At 41.3% G+C, this 24,247-nt stretch overlaps 1 protein-coding gene across 1 annotated transcript in view; it reads left to right on the top strand.

Annotated features, from left to right (window-relative positions):
* The window catches only part of LOC129706006 (titin-like), a 174,445-nt gene that overhangs the window by 139,546 nt on the left and 10,652 nt on the right, over positions 1-24,247 (top strand). Inside the window, 14 exon segments of the mRNA XM_055649976.1 lie at positions 1,597-1,869; positions 3,461-3,721; positions 4,972-5,265; positions 7,810-7,956; positions 10,388-10,589; positions 10,951-11,069; positions 12,107-12,194; positions 13,094-13,183; positions 13,892-13,960; positions 14,851-14,932; positions 15,844-15,934; positions 18,512-18,585; positions 19,803-19,937; positions 22,032-22,151. Of these exon segments, the coding sequence (XP_055505951.1) occupies positions 1,597-1,869; positions 3,461-3,721; positions 4,972-5,265; positions 7,810-7,956; positions 10,388-10,589; positions 10,951-11,069; positions 12,107-12,194; positions 13,094-13,183; positions 13,892-13,960; positions 14,851-14,932; positions 15,844-15,934; positions 18,512-18,585; positions 19,803-19,937; positions 22,032-22,151 (2,045 nt within the window).

Below are 24,247 nucleotides of genomic sequence, written 5' to 3'. Positions count from 1 at the left end.
GTCTCACCAAGACCCTGTACAACTGCAGTAGAACCTCCCTGCTCCTATACTCAAATCCGGCCCGAAACATTGCCTATTTCCTTCGCTCCATAGATGATGCTGCACCCGCTGAGTTTCTCCAGCTTTTTTGTTTACCTTTGAAACTTTGTCCTTTGGAATCCATGATTCATTTCCTCATGATTTCTCGGAGATATTCAACTGTGATATCCCATTTGGCCCCTTAACATTAAGAAAAAATCAACCCACTAGACTCTATGCCAGAAAGCAGAACTGTAGCCATGTCCATCCAGAAACCACTTTGGCTGCTGGGTCTGTACATGATTGCATGCTTCTATCAGGAGCTGCCTGGAGGGTGGCCCTAAAATCATGATCCTGTTATTCTGCCTGGCTTCTCTTTAAATTGTTGTGCTCTTCTAACTTTCAGTGGAGTGTTGGCTTTTTAGTTGATTCATGACCCTTTCCAAGACCCTCATCTGCATCCTCATTAAACATACCTATTGTAAATGTTGTGTTCCATTGGAGCTACGTTCTGTGTTTTTGGTTGTTATTACACAAATCAACTTTGGATCTAAAGATGTCCAATCCACACCCCACAACCTAAACTATCAAGGTTGTGGTCACCAGCAGCCTCATTCCAGTCGAGCCTTTCCTTTTGGCATCAGACTCGTGCAAGGTTATTGCAGATGTGTAGGCTGTTCACTTACTCAATTCACTGTGTTATCGGAGGATAGGGGAAGCAGAGGTGATGTCATTGAAACGCACTCCCTGCTTATAATGAGGGGCAAAGTTTCAGAATGGGGTGTCACCCTTTTAAAATCGAGACAAAGATAAATTTATCTTCAAGGGACAATAGTGGAGTTCTCTACCACAGAGAACTCGAGATATATTCAAGGCAGAGATTGACAAATATTTAAATCGCATTAAAATTATAATAATCTGGTACTTTCAAATCAATGGTGATACCAGACTGACATATTACTTGGACTAATGGATATTTTTCCCGCAATACATCACCCAACACGTCAAATCAAAAGATCATAAGTGATAGTAAAATTAGGCCATTCGGCCCATCATGTGTACTCCGCCATTCAATCATGGCTGTTCTATTTCTCCCTCCTAACCCCATTCTCATGCCTTCTCACCATAACCTCTGACACCCATAATTTTAATCCAATTTTTAAATGCAGCATGTATAATACATATTCCAGCGAAAGCAGGCATGTTTAAAGAGAGCACAGCAAATGGAATTTATCAACAGTGGATCATGGGGAAGGAGTGGGAAATGGTAACACAATCTTAATGAATGAGATTGCAGGCCCGTGGAGCTGAATGGTCTATTACTACTTCATTTCCTGCCGTCTTACATATTCTAAAATTTGTATTTTCGACTCATGGCAAAGTCCCTTTTCACACTAGATGTGGGTGGAATACTTAATCTTTCTTACCACAGGGTCATAAACACAAAATTAAAGGACGTTCCTTTAGAACAAGAGCAATAGTTTATGGGGAATTCTGCCCATGATATAGTGAAACTCTGTCTTATGACTTGTATTCATTTACCAGTACAAAATTTACCACTATTTATTTCTTTCACAGTACCTTCACCACCCGGAAGCATAGAAGTGACCGATGTCACTAATTCATCCCTTCAGTTTAGATGGGATAGACCAGAAAACATGGATATAGGAGAATACGTATTTATTGTTAGTTACCAAACGGCTCAAGCACCAAACAGTGAACATTTTGCCCAAGAGGACAATAACTCTACTATATCTAACCTTACCTCTGGAACCCAGTACACCATAACTGTTCTTACCACTATTCCTCAGAATCTGAACAGTACCATTATGAGAAAATCCATCTACACAAGTAAGTGCTGACATTATTCTCATGCAAGGCTGGAACTTTTTGTTTTGTCTGTTTACATAAAGGAAAACTTTTCAAATTAATTTTGTCTCCCCCAATAGATTTGGTTAGAGTGACTGGATTTGATAAATGGGTTCGAGTAATTGTAATGATAGAGGCTAATTTTTGGATAACAGCAAATTAAACCTTTAATCCCGTTTGTTATTATGTTGATGTTCACAAAGTTCAGCGTTTCAGGAGTTAGAAATGATTCAAGTAAATTTGAGGGCGGGGCGGAAGTTGGTGGCGGATTTTATAAAATTGAATACCGCACCTGTACGCAGTCATTGATGTAGTCGTTGATGCAACGTAGTCGTTGATGGAGCAACAAAGGAGATGGAGAGTGGCATCGGAGTACGTTTGGAATAAAGACTGCTCCTCATAGCCAACAAAAAGTCAGGCACAGCTCAGGCCCGAACAAGTGTCCATAGCTACCCCTTTGATTTGTGCAAACGTGAGAAATCAAAAGAGAAGTTGTGCAAGGTAGGCATGGATGCTGGTTAGAAAGAAGCGGGGAGCCCTTGGACATTCCTGATGGGGAATGTAAATATAAAGGGATGTTGTCCATGGTGAAAATCATGCAGTGGGAGACATGGATTGGAATTAATTAAGATGGAAAATAACAGGCGAGGTGTCCTAGATGTAGATGGGAAAGGTCTAGATAAGATGGAACAAGATAGAATTGAGGTGTGAGGTGATACATTTGGTGGGGCAAGAACAGGTGGAAACAATGGGCCTACCTGGCCAGTTCTGCTTGTGGATCGTGTGTAGGAAATAGAAACAGGCAGAATGGAGTTGCAGAACTATTGGGTTGGAGGCTGCGGAAGGAAGATCTCCTGAAGTGATGTACCTGAAATGAAGACTACCATCTGCATTGGTATGATAGACAGTGGCCTGCTGTTCATTGGCTGAGTTTGTGGTCTTGGGATGGGTATGAGGAGGTGTCTGACAGCTGCCGACAAACCTTTGCAAGGTAGAGTTCTATCCACCAGACCACAACTGCAACAGTCTGATGACGAGGTTCGGTCTGTCGTGGATTTCTTCACTTGTCTTTGGCTTTGATTTTGCAAAAATGTCCTTGTTTCCTAAATAGCATTTGAGTAATTTTATTTTGATTCTGGGAGAAGTGTTTCTCACTCCGGAAAAAATTTTGTTGGACCCCTTTTGTTTTTCGTCCTACGTAAATGAATGTGAGTTGTCATAGATTATCTTGAAATAAATAAAATTCAAATAATATTGAGCATTTTAATATCCCAATTAATTGTATCATTTCATAGATGTGTCCTAAAATTTTCCACTGTAATATATTCTTAGCTGATCACCAGTGCCTAACTTTGAGAATGCTGTCAGGGATATTCTCCTCTCACAGGTAGAAAAGAAAACTCAACTTCCAAATTGCAACCACCTGAGAACCCATTGGCAGAACATTAAGAGCAGTATTATTGACCAATACTATGGGGCTGACAACTGGGTCACTTTCTTCAACTGAGTGAAGCAAAAATAGACGAGCGAGCAAAAAAATTGTAATGATCTTAACATGAACTTTTATTTCCAGAACCAAATCCTGTCAAGAATGTTCGTGTTTCCAAAACAAACAGCATCTCAATAAATCTCACCTGGGATCGGCCAGTTGGATACCAGCCTGAGTACAATTACACAGTGCAAACACATGGAAATACATCTTCCGCTCAAGTGGTCAGTGATGAAAACCTACTTGTTGATGGCCTGAACTCGGGAGATAACTTCACATTCACCATCATCACCCTGGCAGCAGATGGCACCCAAAGCAATCCCGTCAGTTTGTCCCAGTGCACAGGTGAGTTTTAAAGCCTCGGTTACAGTCAAATCTGATTCATCTGACACCCTCGGGTGGTGCCGGACTGGCAGATGTTCCCATCTTTTGAATGGATTTCCAATTAAAACTCCAATGTAATTTTCAATTGAACCCAGTAAGGTTCAAGAAAGCACAGAAACGGGGGCGCTAGTGAGTTTCAAGGAAGTGTGAGAAACAGAACTAGTTGTGTTTAAATGGAGTGGGGGAATTAGCGTGCTCATGGGAATTGGGGACAAGGTTCGTGAAAAAGAGCATACGAAGCAACATCTGGAAAGCTAAGTACCAATCCATTGGGATTGCTGATCTAGGCTTGTCAGTCCCTAAATGTGGTTTCATCAGTTCGTCAGATTAGTCTTCTAATTATCTAATGCTATGTTAGGATGGCAATGTACAGAGGAGGCCAATTAGTCTGTTGTGCTGGATATTTGGAAGAATTACCTCACGTCCCTGCCACTGCTTATATGTACTGGAGGAAACTGGAGACAATGGTTTATGAACTGAGGAGAGGAAAAATAAATCAGAACTCATTGTTGACCTAGCAATAAAGTCCAGTATTGTTTTGCTTTATTCCATTACCAAACATTGTCATAATAGCTTCAGTTTAATTTCCAACCAGGCATGGATGTTGTGATTCCTAGTTTCAGACTGTGGATTAAGATGGTGCAAATCATGCCCATAGGATCCCACTGAAAACCATTACCCAGGAAAATACCTTGTTGTCTCGGCTAATTGGCCATCTATTTATATAAATGAATGTTCACTTTTTATTTTTACTAATTCAATAACCTAAATTGATACTAGAAGTCTATAGACAAAACACCAAATAAACAGCTTCTGGTGAAAATCGTTTTTTTCCCCTTTCTTACGCACTTTCATTGAAGGTGAACTCAGACCCAAGCAGATGCTGCTACTAATCTTGGAGTCTCTAGGCCAGAGAAAATAAAAAAACAATTGTGTTTGCCAACATTGATCGTCCAGCCACAATTCAATGTTTCCTTGTGGTTGAACTGATTGCCAAGTCTTATTAGTTTGGTTGATGCATACAGATCTAGGCAATTAACTGAAAAGGAGTTAAAAACTTAGCTGGTACTTAAGCAAATAATTTCTTCCGAAGAGGAAAAGAAGAATGTCAGAGGGCAGGAGTTGGATCATGATTTTATTTTCCCAAGTCATGAATTCAGTAGGACAAGATTTTCTTCATTGTACCAATGCAAGTTTTTGTTTCCCTGTAGATGCGGCTACAATTAATTCTTCTTCTCTGAGCTGTAAAGGAGTGAACAGCAGGCCTGTGCTTAATCTGATGTGGATATGTCCAAGTGGACTGAACACCGGCTTTACACTCCAAGCAAAACAGAGCTCTGACGTTGTAATAAATGGAATCAGTGCACCGTGTATTTCAAATAAAGAGCATCAATACAACCTGAGCAATGTTGAATTCTCCACAACCTATATTGTCAGTATCACCACCAAGTCATGTGGTTTGCCAAGTACACCAGTCAGTATAAACTGTAGATCTGGCATTGCTGGTAAGTGAATTCTCTCACTATGTCCGTGTGGTTCAAAAATATTATGGTCAGAAGTCTTCCCTGATTCATACAGAATATGCATTCATTTGTTATTTTCTTTAAAAACCAATTTCTGTCATATTTTGTTGAAAAGCAAGATAGCAGGTGCTAGAAATTTGAAATGATATTGGTAAGTGCTGGAAATATTCAACAGATCAGCCAGTACCTGTGAGGAGTGTTCATGTTTTGGGACAAAGACCCATCTTCAGAATAAGGAGCAAATATTTTTTAAATCGGGTCCTTCCTGGACCAAGTGACCTAAAAACATTGTACATTGCAGGTTTTTAAAATACCTCTCCTTAGCTATTTTTTTCCTGCATCTCTTGATATTTATCCTTTCACATGACATTGTTTCTTTGTGAAGATCTCAGTAATTATTCAATAATATAGCCACACTCTCTACATGCAAATGCTTCCTCTTTGGACCGTAATGCAATCTATATTTTCCTTTACAATCCTTTCATTTTATCCAATAACAACATGTCATTTATTTCCTCTGTCACTTTTGGGCAATTAAGGCACTCTTTTTAAATTTATGAATGGAACACTTATGATGCCTCCTTTTACTGTTCCTTTGTAACGTTGGTTTCTGTAGTCATTCAGGATGCTCTGTTTTGTACTATTTCATTTTCCTTTGAATTAATTTGTCAATGATGGGTACCTATTTCTTATTTACTGCTAATATGCCATTTTTTGTTTCCAGTGGACCTGTATCAAATCCCATTTATAGTCCCTTAAATTAACTTTTTTGATTATTGTTGCATTTTGATTATTTTGACTTGTTTTTTACTTCACTCCTATCTGACTTTTCCACTGTTTGGATATCCCTTCGTTCTCATGGTTATATGTCTCCCTGACTTCAAGCACTTTTGTGGGGGGGTTTTGGCGGGTATTTTTCCTTGTTCCCTTCTTACTAAATGCCTAATTCTGTAAATCCACATCTCTTTATAAATGAAAGAACAAACTATGAATGCAGCAACAAAAGGGAAAACATCAAATAAATAATCAGGGGAGAAATATTGCCTTGGCTCTTGTTGAATACTCCATTGACTCCATCTGCACTTCACGTGACCTTGGCAAGGCCACCAGCATAATCAGGAACCAGTCTCGCCCTCTCCTCCCATCAGGCAAGAGGAACAGGTTTGAAAACGCATATCTCCAGATTCAGGGACAGTTTATTACCAGTTGTTATCGGGGAACTGAACTGTCCTCTCAACAGCTAGAGTGCAATCCTGGCCTCCCATCTATCTCATTGGAGACCTTTGAACTATCTTCAATTGAACTTTATCTTGCAATAAATGTTGTACTCGTTATCCTTTATCTGTACAATGTGGACGGTTTGATTGTAATCATGTATAGTGTTTGACTGAATAGCATGCAACAAAAGCTTTTCATGCATATCTTGGTACATTTGACAATAATAAACTAAACTAACTAGGATGTTAAATACCTATTCAAGCCCAGACATCAGCAGACATAGAACAATACACGCAGGAATAGGACCTTCAGTCCACAATGTTTGTGTTGAACATGATGCCACGACCAACTCTTATCTGCCTGCACATGGCCCATATCCCTCCATTCCCTGCATATCATGTGCCTATCCAAAAGGCTCTTAAATGCCACTATCGCATCTGCCTCAACTGCTAGCTGGCAGTGCATTCTAGGCGCATTCCTATCTATGCGCCTCACAATTTTATATGCCTCTATTGAGGTCTCCCCTCAACCTCCAGCATTCAAGAGAAAACAATCCAAGTCTGCTCAACCTATCTTTGTAGCTAAAATTCAGAGGCAATTATGTAAAAGTTGCAAGTGTTTTTAAGTCTGAAACTTTGCATGCCGTGTTCATGGCCAGAACATTGATCACCAAACTTGGCATTCTTTATGTGGTAGAACGATGTTGAATTCAGGAAAATCAAAGCAACATTTTGCCATGGCTTTGGCAGGTGAAGGTAACCAACCCAGCTGGAGGGTAGGTCAGATGATCAGAGGGTATAATGAATAATCTCACAGCTTCCAATGATAAATCTGATATATTGACTTCAAATTGGCTGCCTGACTGAAGCCTTGTCTCTCATTTGAGATTCTCTCTAAGATGCACTAATAGAGTTGTATAAAAGTATTTATTCCACATCCATCTGACTTGAAGGTAAAGTAAAGTGTATCTTCAATAACCAAATGGAATGAATCCCTTCAATAAATAGGAGCAAGAAAGAAAGGCAACGGAAACTTTACCCACAGGATAAAGTGCTTTGACGTTAGCTGTCAGGAAAAGTAATTGACATTAAAAAATAATTTGGGATGCTTTTACTGAAGTGAAAATAAAGGAAGGATATGGAGAACAAAGAATAATGAGTTCAATCCATTAATAAGAAGCAATGTTTTTCGTTTGTATGTTCTAAAAAGTTTATATATTCTAAAATCCCTCCTATTGTTAATACTGTACTGTACTCAATGCATTCAGTGTAATGCTGTGTTATTTGACAATATCCAATTCATTTACAGCTCCTCCGCCACCTCTTAATAAATTAGAATTACTAAATCTTGATATATCCCACAATTCAGTGCGGTTCAATATCAGAAGAGATGCATTTAATTCTACCAACGGTCCAATTTTGACAATTGCAGTGATTGTTACAAAAGATGAAAATGGTAAGTACTTAGTTTTTAATCATTATCATCCTTTTCCTGAGTAGATTAATAATCACTCAGTGATCATCTTGGCAAATGATTTGCAGCACATGTTGCACCAGAAGGCAAAAATATCCCTGGCCCAGAATTTATTTTATTTTTATCTTAGACTGGCTACCAAGCCTCAGCAAGTGATTAGTTTGTAAAATAGATCGCCAAAGGTTTAGAGAATACCCTGATTGTGCCTGAACAGTACAGGGACCAGGAAGTTTGGAGCAAAACCTGACCAAACTTTTGACAGATATGCTGGTCCTTTCCAGCTGAAGGGTAAATTGTATTTTAATTGTATCTTGGGTGCCATTGCTACATTCTTCAGGGGGTGAAAATTGACATCAATGCAGATGGTTCAGGTTGTGGGGTCAATAAGTAGTTGAACATTGCAGATACCATTGATTGGTTTGTTGAAGTAATGGATCAAATAGTATTTGCCGACTTTACTGAACATTTTGAAAAGGACCCGTAGGCTCATAATTATTCATAATGCAATTACTTAGAAATAAACTGTGATTGATGTAACTATATATCATAGAATTGTACATCAGAGAAATGGGTACTTCGGGTCACTCCGTCCACGCCAAATTAACACAAATCCCATTTGGCCGCATTAGGTCCGTATCTCTCTATGCTTCTCCAATCCAAGCAGCTGTCCATATCCCTTTGAAGTATTGTAATTGTATCTACCTCCACCACCTCCTCTGACAACTCATTTCAGATATTCACCATCTCTGAAAAACATACCCCTCATAACTCCTTTTAAAGTTATACCCTCTTTCATTAAATGTATGCCCTCTAGTTCTAGACTCCCCTGCACGTGAGAAATGATTCTGACTCTCTATCTTATCAATACAACCTTTGTGCTGCCACCTGTAATGTAATTGGTTTAAACCACACTGGTTTGTTTAATGGTGCCATGTGCGAGTTGTGTTATAAAAATAACACCCAACCTCTCAAAGGTATTGGGCAGATACAAACATCGAAAATAGATGCAGGAGGAGTCCCTTCGAGCAGTCTATCAATCGATTCAATGTGATCATGGCTGATCATCCAAAAGCAGTGCCCCCGTTCCTGCTTTCACCCCATATACCTTGATTCCATTAGCCCTAAGAGCTATATCTATATCTTGAAAACATCCAGTGAATTGCCCTCCACTGCCTTCTGTGGCAGAGAATTTCACAGATACACAACTCTCTGGGTGAAAAAGTTTTTCCTCATCTCAGTCCGAAATGGCCTATCCCTTAAGGGCCTGTCCCATGTGGCGATTTTTTTCAGCGACTGCCGGCGTCATTGACTGACGTATATCAGGGGCGACAAGAAAAATGTTGCGACACTTGAGGAAACACCGTGCATCAATATGTCATCACGGCGCGTCACTCCGCATCACACCGTGACTTTTTCAGTGACCTGATACGTCAGTCAATGATGCCGACCGTCGCCGAAAAAATCGGCAAGTGAGACAGGCCCTTTATTCTTAAACTGTGACCCCTGGTTCTGGACTCCCCCAACATCGGGAACATTTTTTCTGCATCTTGCGTGTCCAATCCAACGTGACACAATCCCTTAAGAATTATGTATAAGATCCCCTTAAATTCCAGTGAATATAAGCCCAGCCGATCCATTCTGGGCAGGCTAGTACATCATTCCTTGGAGTGAAGATGGGTGAACGGTGATCCTATGAAGCATAACATCAAGAGGGAAAAAGATAGGATGAATACACAAACTCTTTTCCTAGTGGTGTAAATCAAGAAATAGAGGGCATAGGTTTAAGGTGAGTGGGGAACGATTTAATTGGATCCTGAGGGGCAACTTTTTCACACCAAGAGTAATGGGTATGTGGAATGAGTTGCGGCTGCCACAATAACAACATTTAAAAAGTTTAGACAGGTACATGGGTAGGAGAGGCAAAGAGGGTTATGGGCTGCACACGGATGAGTACATGGCAACAGCTTGGATGTGACCTCTTAGTTGGCGTGGATATGTTGGGCCAAAGTGCCTATTTCCATGCTGTATGATTCTGTGACTCTCTCAACTGTATGTTTGAATTTCCAATTGTGATTGCAGTTGCTAGTTTGGTTGTGAATAAGGTCCAAAATAAATCATCTCTATTTAGAACCAAAAGTTTAAATAACTTGTGGATCATCACTCTTGAGTAATTGTAACTCTGAAAATATTAAGCTAAGCATGTTCATGTTTTGCAATAATGACATTGTATGCCTCTTGATTGCAGAGGCACGGAAAAAAACTCTATTGAAGCATTTAGAATGTTTGGTTTGTTAAATAATGTTGATGTGAAGGGAATTGTATAGGTGATGAATGAAAGGAATCAAATTGATAGATGTGGTGTTCTTAGCTCAGTCCATGCTTTATGTCCTTAAGATTGTTTTTTGTTTTGCAGAAAATGCTCCTGATGCCAATGATCTGGCAACAGCATATAGCAGTGGTATATTAACCTATGTGGCACTAGTGATAGACTTGCCACCTGCTCCTCAAAGTACCAGACTAGATGCTCAGACAGATCCCATCTCCATCAATGTAGGAAATAATAGTAAAAGTAAGGGCTATGTAAACCAGGAACTAACTCCTTTGACCGGTTATCGGTAAGTTTTGTGATGATCATGCATCTTAAGTGGCTTTACGAAAAAAACTGTTCTATATGATATGCGATGCGATGATCATTTATGAACCATGAAATTCTTCTTTCAATCTATCCGGTCTTGGAATATTTAAATAATTTAGGCGGCTTCATGTGACAAATGATGCCTGTTGTGTAAACTCGTTGTTATTGTGACCCCTCGCAATGTGTCTCTCGTTGTCCTGAAAGCTAGTTCTATTCCAAATGCAACAAAAATCTTCTTTTGATGCTATTGAATTTGAACTGTGCAGAATTCTAGTAAACAATCTTCAATCTCCAGGTGACAGTGTTTTCTCCCATACCCTTTACTCTGTGCTTTATTTCAGATTTAGTTTGGTTGGATTTACGGAAGTACAATATAATGAGGAGAATAAAATTGATTCAAACAAATCCTTATATTCAACATATGATTATTCGGGGATGATTACATTGAAGCAAAATCCAGGTTTATATGAATTAAGATTTATTTCCTGCATTGTTGAAGATTTTACTGAAGTTATTTGACCTTGCATTTCTTTTTTTCTGTTGCAAGCTTCTTGGCGTTCCCTTACTCCCGTCCCCAGTATTACTCATCTCAAGAGCTAACATTTGCTGCTTCGGATCTTAGGTTTGGAGGAAAATCAGTTGTTGCAATCATGTGACTTATTTTAAATTTTCACTTCAACATCCATCTCCTCAGGTTCTTCCATTGGAGATTGTCAAGTGGACTCAAAGTATTTTAAAGATTCATTCATTTGAACTGCATAAACTTAATTGTTCAATGATTCTACATCTAGCAACATGAGATAGTTTTCACCAAATTAGTCTGGGTTAAGTTTTAACCAATGTTTCAAGGAAAAGGAGTCCCACTGAATAAACAATGTCTGGTAATAATTGACAATGCATTTCCCTTCTTGAAATTACGCACAGATCCAACTCGAACCCTTGGTTCCAGACATTTTCAGGATTATCCGTTTTGCTGGTCCACCAGAGGTCACTGCCTTCGAGAGGAGTCGAATGGTCTGCCTAGGCCGCCAAGGGGTTGAGATACCAGCTCACAAAGTCAGCCTGGGATCTGACGACTCCAGCTGGGCCAGTGTTCCAGAGCCACGGCCACAGGGGGAAAATTCAACCCGCAGATCGGCCGCAGAAGTCCTAATGAAGTTGAGATCAGCTGCCTCATCCGGCCTGGGCAGCATATTTTTGGAGGGGCGTATAGGGAGGCTTTCAAGTGCGCTGTCGTGATTCTGTCTGGATTAAAGGAGGTGAAGGGCCACGAGTTGTCAGAAAATCGGTGGTGGACTTGTAATTTGAAAGAAGGAACTTGATTGAATTAATTCATTTTTATTTCTATTATATTACTAACGTGCACACAAAATCAGACAACCCAAATTCTACCATTCTTGTCACAGTTGTTACCGGCAATTGTAATTCGAGCGGAGTTTTTTCTAACTTTTAGATACGGTGCCATTAAGTCTCGGGGCTTTGACTTGTCTATTGCAGGTGTCATTATTGGAGCTGTGGTTGGAACTATCCTGGGTGCACTTGTCATAATTCTCCTGGCAATACTGCTTATTTGGTGGAAGAAACGGTAAGCTATGTTCTTGATTGTAAATGGAGTGGGAGGGGTATATTCAATCTTATCCTCAACACATTATTTGTGCTAGGAGTGATGAATGTACAGCAAGCCTCCTGCAGAATTTGCAGCTAGTCGAATTAAGCCATTCAAATACAAGTTAATTGGATTGTAAAGAAAAAAGTGTGTGGGGGGGGGGAACACTCAATATGATAATATGAAATTAGTATCATAGTAGCTTCCCATTGCCATATTTCACTACAGTGGCCCTCGAAGGCAAGAAGAGCATAAAGGGCCTGTCACACGAGCATGCGACTGCATGCGGCAAGTGCAACCTAACGTGGTCGCTTGAGCCGTACGGCCTCGCGGGGCCGGTCCCACTTCGATCACCGGAGCCGTATGGAGTTGTGCGGAGCTGGTCTCGACATCGCGCGGGGCTCCGAAAAACTGACGGTGTTCAAAAATTCCGCGCGGCAACAGCCTGCCGGCCCGCAGCCGCATTGAGGCCGTACGCACTGTCTCGACGGGCGTGCGCACCGTACACACCGTTTCGACGCCGTACGCAGCGTCTTGGCGCCATACGCCTAGCGCAAACTTCCCGCGGACTTCGCTCGAACTTCACATGAACTCGTACGGGATCACTCGACCTCCGCACGGCCCCCGTTTCCAGTTTCGTCGTGCTCGCCGCATGCAGTCGCATGCTGGTGGGACAGGCCCTGTACGGGGATCACTCTACCTCCGCGCAGCCCCCGTTTCCGGTTTGGTCGCGCTTGTCGCATGCAGGCGCATGCTCGTGGGACAGGCCCTTTAGGCAACACTGTGGAAACTGGACACACTAATGGAATAACCATAAACTTTGACTAACCAGTTGTGATATTACTAGTAATCAACCTACTTTTCCTGTCTGTTCACAGAACAAAGTCGAACAACAAGAATTTAACCCAACTTCCAATCCCAAATATGAGGTACTTTTATTGGGTACACAAACCAAGGGCTGGGGTCATGCATGTAGAACAACTTTGAAATCGAAAAGAAAATGCCTGAGGTTGATGTACATCTGGACGTAATGTTTAACTTGAGTTCCATGGTCTTTTAATATGTAAGACAATGATGAAGGTTCCATAGTTTTAATTTTCAGCGAATATAATGAGTTAGAGCGAGACATGATGTGGCAATTAATCAAATCCAACAGCAGTGCATTGAAATAAACCATGTGTGGAATTTTTTGTGGTGACAAGAAATGAAAGTTAAGGGAGGAAAGTGCATAATTGCACTGATTGCACAAAGTTAAGATTTAAGTGTAGAAACATTCCATATATTGGCTGATGAACAAGAGAGGACTTGTGTAGGGAGTAGTTTATAGGCCTCCCGATAACACAGGGAATCTGCAGAATGTATGAATCCAATGATTGGATTAACCTTGCAAAATCAAAGTTATTTTAATGAGAGGCTCCAAATGCCATATTGATTGACAATGCAACTCAAACAAAACAATTATTTTTTTGCCCACAATCAAGAATCAGCTAATTCTTGGACATAGCATCAGTAAGTTCTGGAGCTGCTTGGTTGTTAAAATGCAGCATTGTAACAATGAGAATGGTCAGGGTAATCAGGTAAAGTGGAGAGCAATACTCGGAGATTTGGGCATTCTCTTGCCCACCAATTTCCTGGCATGCAAACTTTAAAGTATTTCTGGTATTGGAATATATTAGTCAACAATTAACTCTCTCCTCCCCCCCTCCCTCCTCCCCCTCTCTCTTTTTCAACAGGGTAGCAAGAAAGTAAGTATGAGCCTTAATTTTCTAACTTGGCAACTTGCATTCAATTGTACTGTCATATTATTTAAACACACCTGTGAGCTGTAATCATTTGGCAAAAATGGACCATAGAACCATTTTGAAAGTGTTAGGTTGGAGAGGGTCATTGATGGGGAAAAGGGAGAAGGTACAGGCCAGGTTATAATTGCTTTGTAAAAATTCATAACCACGCACAGAATGTAGCATTTGACTGAAGCAAACATCGAAGACCACTCTACAGGTTAACCCATGATACATCCATTCGAGTACTGGAAATTCATGTTTGCAGAATTTATAACTCGATGGGCGCGGGGGGGGGTGCGAAATATTAATGAATAAATGTTTTTTTCGATTTGCGTTTCTTGACAAAAAATTATAATGCAGCCTGTTTTATAGGGATATTGATATAGGAGTTTTCTTCATTGTGTCAAAACATGGTGTTCTGGAAACCACACAGTCTCACATGGAGACCATGTGGCAAACATACAAGTGGTGGTAAAATAGTCTCGGCACCAGATGAGTACATTGATTGTTCATTCTCTCACTTGGTTTCAGTGTAAATGGGGGTATTTACAGAAACCTGGATTAATCTGACCTGAAAGTATATAGTGGTATAAAAAAAGGAAGCTTTGCTTCACAAATGATCTGTTTGTTACTGATGGTAATGAAGTGGTGGGACATTTTACATTGCATCTAACTTGTGCTGAATCTAACCTCAGATAAAGGATACTGATAGTTATGTTTTGTTTCCTGGCAATGTTTTTATTTAACCTGGAGGACTAAAACTTAATAAAATTATTGACATATCCAACATTTTAAACACATTAATTCTCAGCCCTGAGGAGTGATTTGTTATACATTGGTATTTCTTACAGTGCCATCAATGTGGATTACTTTGAAGGATATTTCAGCAAGCAACATGCTGACTCTGATTGCGGATTTGCTGAAGAGTATGAGGTGCGTTACAAATCCATCCATGTGTTTCTCTTCATTCTGATTTGGTGCATTCTTTCCTCATCTAGGTTAAGTGATCTTTATGGCAAAATCAAGTTTCTCCTTGTTTTCATCAAAATGCGTGTTTTGGCACCCCTGTATTTACAGTTGTAATAATATCCCACTTCCATAATATGTAACCTACCTGGTAGCTTCTGCCACCACAGTTTACTTATTGCCAGAAGAATTCACAAGTCCATCTCCTCCAATTTTTTATTGGATGAAGGGACTGACAGCCATGGATGGCACAGTCATCTTAAGGTGGAGATCCGGAGGTAGCGATGTGTTTGCTTGATCATTGTTTCTGCTGTTTTGCGAATCATACTTTCCAAACATGAGCAAATAAACACATTGTTAACAAGTTGGGGGATCGGGTTGTGATATTTCAAGAATCACTAGAGTTAGGAGTGGTTCTTGAAGATTGGAAAATTTCAAATATCACCCCACTGTACAAGAAGGGAGCAAAACAGAAGAGTGGAAACTATAGGCCAGTTAGCCTGACATTGGTAGGATTTTAGAGTCAACTAGACTAAGTGGGACCTGTTGGGAGGCCTGATCCTCCAACGCAACCCATTCCCCAACCCATTCCCCCTCTCCCCCATGGCTCGTCCCCCGTCTTTTTACCAAGCTCACTCCCCCCCTGTGGAGGCCAAACCAGTGGATATTCTTAAGGCAGAGATAGACAAATTCTTGATTAGAAAGGTGTCAAGGGTTAAAAGATGAAGGCAGGAAAATGGGATTAGGAAGCAGAGATCAGCCATGATTGAATGGCAGTGCAGACTCAATGGGCAGATGGCCTAATTCTACTGCTATAACCTATGAACTTGTGATAAAGGCATGTTAAACTAACACACTCGTATGTCGTTCCTTTTCAGGAACTAAAGACAGTCGGAACATTGCAGTCAACACAAGTCTCCCAGCAACCTTTGAACAAGCCTAAGAATCGTTACAATAATGTTTTGCCTTGTAAGTGATCTTGAGTGTGCACCTGAACACATTTCTCTCTGTTCATTTTTTTCTCACTCAGCCAGAAATATTTTCCTTACCTACTTTGCGTTTCCTTATGTGTCAATCATTCTTTTTCCACACTATGCTCTTTCTGTTTTTGCTCACATTACTCAATACCACCCTTCTGTCCATGCTGTAAACAGGATCATTAAACCACAGATAGATTAATGATGACAATGCTTGAAGCCATTGCCCCTTTTGGAATGGAGTCTGGGTAACTCTGCTCCCTGCTGTTTGCTGTAAAAGGGATGATGGAATACCTCTTATTGCTTTGTTTTTGGTTTTGTTAGGTTGAGACAGCCCTTCCAAATCTTCCAACAGCTCGTTCTCCTGCTTTCACCATCATAAAACCTTCTGAGTGGAATTACCAAGCCCTTTGCAAGAGCTGTTGATTTTGAAAGAGAACCCTACCATCAAAATAGAACATGCCCCTGCCTGTTGCTGATCGTTCATTTTGGTATCACCTGCAGCAGGGTAAAAACTGATTGAAGGGTTGCCACTCAGATGCAATTCATGTCCATTCCAATTTTGGGAACACTTAAAGCTGCACATCGTATTGCCATATTACCATATACGTTGAATCCCCAATATCAGCCAAGAGCAGATAGACACAAAAAGCTCTCAGAACTCAGGGGGACAGGCAGCATCTCTGGAGAGAAGGAATGGGTGACGTTTCAGGTCGAGACCCTTCTTCAGATGGCAGAGGTGTCTCGACCCGAAACGTCACCCATTCTTTCTCTCCAGAGATGCTGCCTGTTCCGCTGAATTACTCCAGCTTTTTGTGTGTATCTTCAGTTTAAACCAGCATCTGCAGTTCCTTCCTACACATCAGCTAAGAGCAATTGTACTTGGGAAATATGATTGAGCTAGACTAAGTGGAACCCGTTGGTTCCCCCAATGCAATATTCCACCTCTCCACCAATTCCAATATTGGTGGCCAGTGGGGGGGCTTTCTGGAGCACTAGTATGGGAGTTGTGGGCTGAAGGGACTGGTTTCCACAGGGCTAGTATGGATATTGTGGGCCAAATGGATTCTTGGGCTGGTGGCTCAGACACTCAAGCCTGTTGTTCTGGCAGCTCACTCACTCACGGCTGGTGGGCTGGCAGTTGACTCACGACTATTCCTTGAAATTCCATTTCAAGCAGGGTGAAAAACCACCAAACTCAAGTGCAGTTACTTACCACTTCAAGCAGGGTGCAAAGCCACTAAAGGCAGCGAGTTGTGACCTCTCCCTCCTCCATCTTGCAGAGACTGAGCCACGCCCACACTACTGGGTAATGTAGTCCTCCTCTCCCCCCCCCCCCCCCCACAAGAAGAGGAGTGGCCTTCACGGCGTGATTGACAGGAGAGAGAATCTCAACATTTATAAACACTAATAACTCTTTTATTTTTATCGAATGGGTTGACTGGGCTTATATTCACTGGAATTTAGAATTTAGTGGGCCATTTAGGACTGAGATGAGGAAAAACTTCTTCAGCCAGAAAGTTGTGAATCTGGAATTCTCTGCCACAGAAGGCAGTGGAGGCCAATTCACAAGGTATATGGGGTAAAAGCAGGAACAGGGTACTGATTTTAGATGATTAGCCATGATCATATTGAATGGCGGTGATGGCGCGGCCTACTCCTGCATCTATTTTTCTATGAAAGACATAGAAGATTGAGATAGAGAGAGAGAGAGAGACACGCTCTGATGCTAGATCAAAGGGATATCATTGAGAATTGTTGGGCTATGAATACAAGGCTAAATGGAAGCTAAGTTTCTTTTTAACTATTTTGGTTTAGTTTAACGTATTCAATTGTGTGTTTTGCATTCTCTAAGTTAAAAAAAATAACTTTCAGTGAATTACAAACTTTGTATTGGAGGTTGGGCTTTCTTCGTATAGAGGGAAGCTTTGTCACTGCTCAGACCAACCTGATGGGGTACAAGAAACATAATTACCAATAACTTCTGTTATCTAAGGTTTTTGTGCGATTACACCTGCACTGCAGTATTGTCCTTGATGTTTATGGATGGATGTTAATTGCATTATCCACAGTTCAGAGACTTACCAAACTAATGCTTGGAATAGCTATGTTATCTTATGAGGAAAGGTTGGGCAAGCTTGGCTTGTAAGCAAGTGTAGAAGCATGGAGAGGGGCTGAATTGAATTGTATAATATCCTGAAGAGTGGCTGGTGAGAGGATGTTTCCTCTTTTGGCTAGAACAAGAAAACACTGCTTAAAAAATAGGTTAAAACATTTCTCTGAGGATCCTAAGTCTTTGAAACTATGAAAGTAGTGGAAGAAAAGTCGTTGAATAGTCTGAATATTTTAAGGAGAGAAGAACAGATTCTTGACAAACAAAATGAAAACTGCAGGTGGCAATTCCTACAGCCATATGCATTGCGAAATAATATCTGAGATGGCTTGATCATGCTATAGTGTCTGAGCAAATGCCAATACCATTGATAAATCTGAGGAGCTATATATCTGTGCTGTCTATCCTTTGATGTTTTATCACACCTAATATGTTTATCTTTCTATTTGTTTCTAGATGATAACAGTCGAGTTAAACTCTCTGTCACTTCAGATCCATCCAGTGATTACATCAATGCTAATTTCATGCCTGTGAGTTACATTAATTCATTCTATATAGAATTGGATGTACATGGATTGTGATAAGTTCATAATTCACGGATGATTTGAGATCAGAGGATGTAAGATCTGTAAAAGTAACATAATGATGAGCAAACTGGTTAGAAATTCAGAAAAAAACCTACGGTGAAGGTAATAATTCACATTTGGAGAAAAAGATTCACGGGACTGTTTATATTTGATTTGAACTCAAGATATTATCATTATTTTCCAAGGACACCAAATTGGAATATATTCAGCAGGGCAGTGACCTAAGGTCTTCATAGACAAGATATAATTATTTAATCCGAAATGAATTTCAATATATATTTCTGTTTGGTGCTTTTTGTGATGAATGTATGGAAGTCACTTACTTCTTCAGAACAGAATCCAAATGGAATAGAGGTGCAAGGGGAACAAAGTGCAGGTTAACCAATTCATAAAGTATAACAAAGCATTGGAACATCATTTAGGAAAGGTTGAAGTTTAGATGCAGAGATATGACCTGCTAAACTATAGGAAGGAATAGGAATATTTTATGGTCACCTGCGTACACAATGTATACGAATAGCAGCCAACGACGGCGCTAACAAAGTTACAAAGCACGCCGCTCCCCCTTTTGTTTCCCCCCCTCTCCCCAACAGTCCCCCCACGCCAGGTCCCCATTGTCCTTTGTTTCCCCCCCCCCCATTGTCCATTGCTCTCCCCCCCCCCCCCTCCCTCACCCGCGGTCCCCCCACGCCGGATCCTCCATTGTTCATCCCCTCGGCCCCCCACAGCAGTCCACCACGCTCTCATCGACCATCGACCACCATCGCCACCGCCACCGCCACCGCCGCAACGCTTCACAACCACCGAGACCCCATCGACGCGAGGCTTCACCGCTCCTACCGCCAAGGTCTCACCCCTACCACGCTCCATTTCACGCCTCCGTGGTTGCGACCCGGGCCCCAGCCGTGGACCCGGACTCCAGCCCACGAGGCACTGGCCGGGCCCCAACCCGGGCTTCTATGCGGCGATTATGTGGGTCTGGACACAGCTACAGAAAGTCATTCATGGTGGTTGATACCATTGGCCAGCCAACATCAGGAAGTTGAACTTTCTGTTCCCTCCTGAATTTTTTTTATGAGTTTCTGAATAGTACCTTTCATGTTTTATTACAGATTGTTTATAATTATAATAATTTAATCTGATGAACTATTTCCTCTTAGGGATACCACTCGAAGAAAGAGTTCATTGCTGCACAAGGCCCATTGATGAATACAGTGAGCGATTTCTGGAGAATGATTTGGGATCATCGTGTACCAGCTGTTGTCATGCTTACCAAGTGTGTAGAGCATGGAAGGGTATGTGAATCATTTTCATTTTTACGGATATTTGAAATACTTCCCAATTTCTTTCAGATGTAAAACAAATTCTAGCCTGTCCCAAATTAAGGGCCTGTCCCACTTGGCAATTTTTCAGCAGACTGTCAAGTCAGAGTGAAACACACACACACACACACATCGCAAAGGCGGGGGCCGAGAACATGACAGTCGCCGGCAGTCCGCTGAAAAATCGCCTAAGTGGGACTGGCTCTTAACTAAAACTACCTACGACTACCTCGACTACACATAACTACATGGCGACCCCACTACAACTGCACCTACAACATCAGGATTATCGATTTTCTCCATGGGGACCAATTTTTGGTCGCAGAAATTTTTTTAATGTGTTGAAAAATTTGCGGCGACCATACAGAGGTCACGGCTAGTTCCCAGAATGCGGGAAATCCTCGCTACCATGAAGGAGACTTGCCAGAGACCACCAGCGAACATATGGTGACCATGTGGCGATCATGAGGCGACTGCAGAGTCTCGTGCACTCGCCTAAAAAGTTGCCTAAGTGAGACAGACCCTTTATTCAGTATGAGCAGGTGGGATTAGTGTAGTCGACATGGCCAAGTTGGGCTGAAGGCTTTGTTTCCATGCTGTATGATTCTCTGACTGAGCTGGATGTTAATATTGTACAACAGGGTCTACACTCTCAACTAGCGGTAGAATGAACCTGAATAAGATGATACCCATCTTGAATGCTGCATTTGAACAGGAGCCTCTTGCTATTATGGCCATGTAGTTTTACATTTACATTAGTGTTAGTAATTCAGAACTTCAAATAATATCAATTTTAGTGGAAACAAATTTCAAAGGCAGTGTGAACGTCACTACATCATCTGTTTAACACATGCAACAGAGGAGGAATTTTCACCCCAGGTCTTGTAATTAAACAATGAGAGTCATTTTTACTGTTAACAAACAGGAATAACTCGCCCATTCCCTTGAATCTGATTATCAGATTGGTACGTTGGCAAGAATTGCATCAACAATATAGCCTTCCGTAAGAACCTCTTCCCTACCAGTTGCTGCCGCACTCTGGCGTACTGATTGTCCTTCATCCCATTCTAACTTAAAGATAATGTGGGAACTCATGAAGGAGATTTCAGCTGCTCATGTGAAACAAACACAAGCTTCCCAGACACAAAGAAGACCATTCTTGTATTAATGCATTGCATGTCGGGCAAGGAAAAAGGCCCTTTGTGAGCCAATCTTGATCGTGTCAGTGAGAGCCAATAGATCTGTGAAATATGGGAAGATTACAGAAGATTTGTAGGTTAATTGGCTTCTGTGAATTGTTCCTAGGGTGTAGGATGCAAAAATGGGATAACATAGAACAAGTGTGCAGGTCACCAATGGTCAGTGTGGGCTTGGTGGGTCGAAGGGCTTGTTTCCTTGCTACATATCTTTAAAAAAACTATTGCTGCCTCAAAGGAGTCTCTGTATGTTAAGTTTAATTAGCGGAGAATGAATTGTCAGTCTCCTCGTTTAGAAGAGTACCGCCACCTTGGAGAAGGAACTCCTCTGTTCATCTTGATAAGTGCAGTTTATTATTCTGCAGTGGTCAGGAAGGATATCCTGATGAGAAGTTTCAATGGGCTCTGGGGTGAAAGATTAAGGAGCATTAAGGATTTCCTGAACAATCTGTTTAATTACTGAGACTTTTATATTTTTACCCTTTGACTTCCAAAGTGTTTGGATATCCTGTGTTGCCTTTAATAGAGTGACTAGGACTTGGTTATTCCCATCAGTGGACCCTGACGATATATCCATTGCAACAATATGAGGATGTGATAATATTTAAGAATGAATTTGTGAGTCAAATGACTTCATTTTTATTATGCGTTTACATTTTTGTACGTTAAAAACAGCTCAACATCCCTGCTTCTGGGCATGTTTCTCATCTGAAGCTGTTACCTGGTCTGCCATCTATTTAACTGTAAAATGTATAACATGATACTGGTGTCTTTGAATTGACATTCTGCTTCTCTATGAAATAAATCAATACTTGAAGTTGTGACTCCTTCAGTCAATTTTGATTGTAATATTCTCTCTGTCACCTTCTAGGCAAAATGTGAGCAGTACTGGCCAACTGAACGTCCACTCATTTTTGAAGACAAGATTGTTACTCTGACATCAGAAGTCATTTATCAAGATTGGACCATCAGGGACTTCTCACTGGTAAAGGCAAGTCATCTATGGCATCATAAACTTTAAAAAATATCAAGGAATTTGGTTCAGGTTTATAATTGTCGTGTGTACTGAGGTGGGGTGAAAAACTTTGTTTTATATGCTACTGGACCAAGTGCAGACACATTGGGTCTGCTCCCCCAACGCACCCGTTCCCTACCTGTAGCCCCCACGGGAGGCGTGGTCCTCCAACACAAGCCGTTCCCAAACATAAGTTTCCAGCACTCTCTGAGCAGTGGGCTTTAAAAAAAATTCCAATTGCACTTGCCCTGCATGTTGCAATAGCAATTCGCCCTCCCCCTCCTGTGAGGCGAAATGTTCATAGTGTTCCTGTGTCGTCACTGCTAGAGGGGGAAATGTGAATCGGAATATGTAAAAGTCTTGTGAAAGTTGGCATTTTTAAAACCTTAATCGCAAATAAAGTCAGATATAGCATGAGGTCTTCAGTGAAGCTGATCACTGCTAGCTGAGCCATTGTGACGTCATCAGTAAAAGCTGGTCGTTTTAAATTCAAAGTCTTTTGATGTTTTTAAACTTCTTATCAGTAATAAAGCATAAAATGTTCAGTGAAGGTGATCTTGGCCTCGAGGGGAAAATGTCAATCGGAATATGTAAAATGTAATTGTTACTGCGTGGTGTTTTTTGAAGATATAAAGACAACCACATATACACACACATATATACACACATACAAGATCTGAGTTTTAATAAGTACTAGACCAAGTACAGACCCATTGGGTCTGCTCCCCCAACGTACCCGTTCTCTACCCGTGGTCCCCACTGGAGGCGTGGTCCTCCTGATCACTGCTAGCCGAGCCATTGTGATGTCATCAGTTGAAGCTGTTTGTTTTAATTTCATAGTCTTTTGATTTTTTAGTCTTTTAATCAATAATGAGTCAAGAATAGGTCAAGAAATAAAGAAAAATGTTCAGTGAAGGTGATCTCTGTCTCTAGGGTAAAAATGTAAATCGGAATATGTAAAAATGTAATCGTAGTACCGCTTAGTGTTTTTGCGAAGATGTAAAGCCAACCACATATACACACACATATACACATGTACAAGTTCAGAGTTTTATTATATACTAGACCAAGTGGGACCCGTTGAGTCCCGTCCTCTCAATGCGCGGTTGTGGGGGGGGGGGGGGGGCACACACACATAAACACGTGCGAACATATACGCATGCATACACACATGCATACACACATGCACATACTCGCACACAAACATACGTGCACACACACACACACACACACACACACTAACTAATGTCCCCCTTTGATATTATACTAATATTATTCTTTCGCTCCTTTTACCCCATCCCCTGCCCTTTCCACTCATGCATAGCCCCCAACTGTTCAGGCACGGCTAGAAAGGGAGAGGGAGGGGAGAGAGAGAGGGCAGACAGAGAAAGAGGCAGAAGACAGAGGGCAGAGACAGGGAGAGGGAAGCGGGCGGACGTTGACTCGAGGGAGACCGCAGGCGGGCGGGCATCGACCCGAGGACCCCATTTCGTCAGCTTCATGTATTGCACACATGGAAGAGACACTTTACATGCTGCTTGCATCTAGTCATCCAAGTGTGCTCTTAATGAAATCTCACATCTTTGCGAGGGAGGGATGGAATGAATGTGACCACCGGCTAAAGCAAAGACATAGTTAGGACAGGGAAATAATCCCACCACTTAATTAACCAGGTTCCCGAATGTAAGAACTATTTATACATATAACATTTTTGTTTTTAAATCAATGTAACTCTTTTTTGATTTTTAATGCCGAGTTATAACCCCGTCCTGTGGGAAAGGCTTTTCGTGTCGAGACCCTTCAGAATCAGTCTTCAGGTCTGAAGAAGGGTCTCGACCCGAAACGTCACCCATTCCTTCCCTCCAGGGATGCTGCATGTTCCACTGAGTTACTCCAGCTTTTTGTGTCCATCTTCGGTCAAAACAGTTTACAAATTATCTGGTGTTTTGTGCATGGGAGCTTGTGTGCGTTACGCAGGCAACCAGACGGTAATGAATGAAACGTGCTTCTTGTTGTAAAGGGGGGTTGGGGGTGGGAGGAGATCAAATTGTTCGTTGCCATGCACACTGGTC

The sequence above is a fragment of the Leucoraja erinacea genome, chromosome 18 (assembly GCF_028641065.1).
Source record: "Leucoraja erinacea ecotype New England chromosome 18, Leri_hhj_1, whole genome shotgun sequence".
Classification (NCBI taxonomy): domain Eukaryota; kingdom Metazoa; phylum Chordata; class Chondrichthyes; order Rajiformes; family Rajidae; genus Leucoraja; species Leucoraja erinaceus.
The sequence above is the reverse complement of the archived record's forward strand: the minus strand, read 5'-3'. Positions and strand labels throughout refer to the sequence as shown.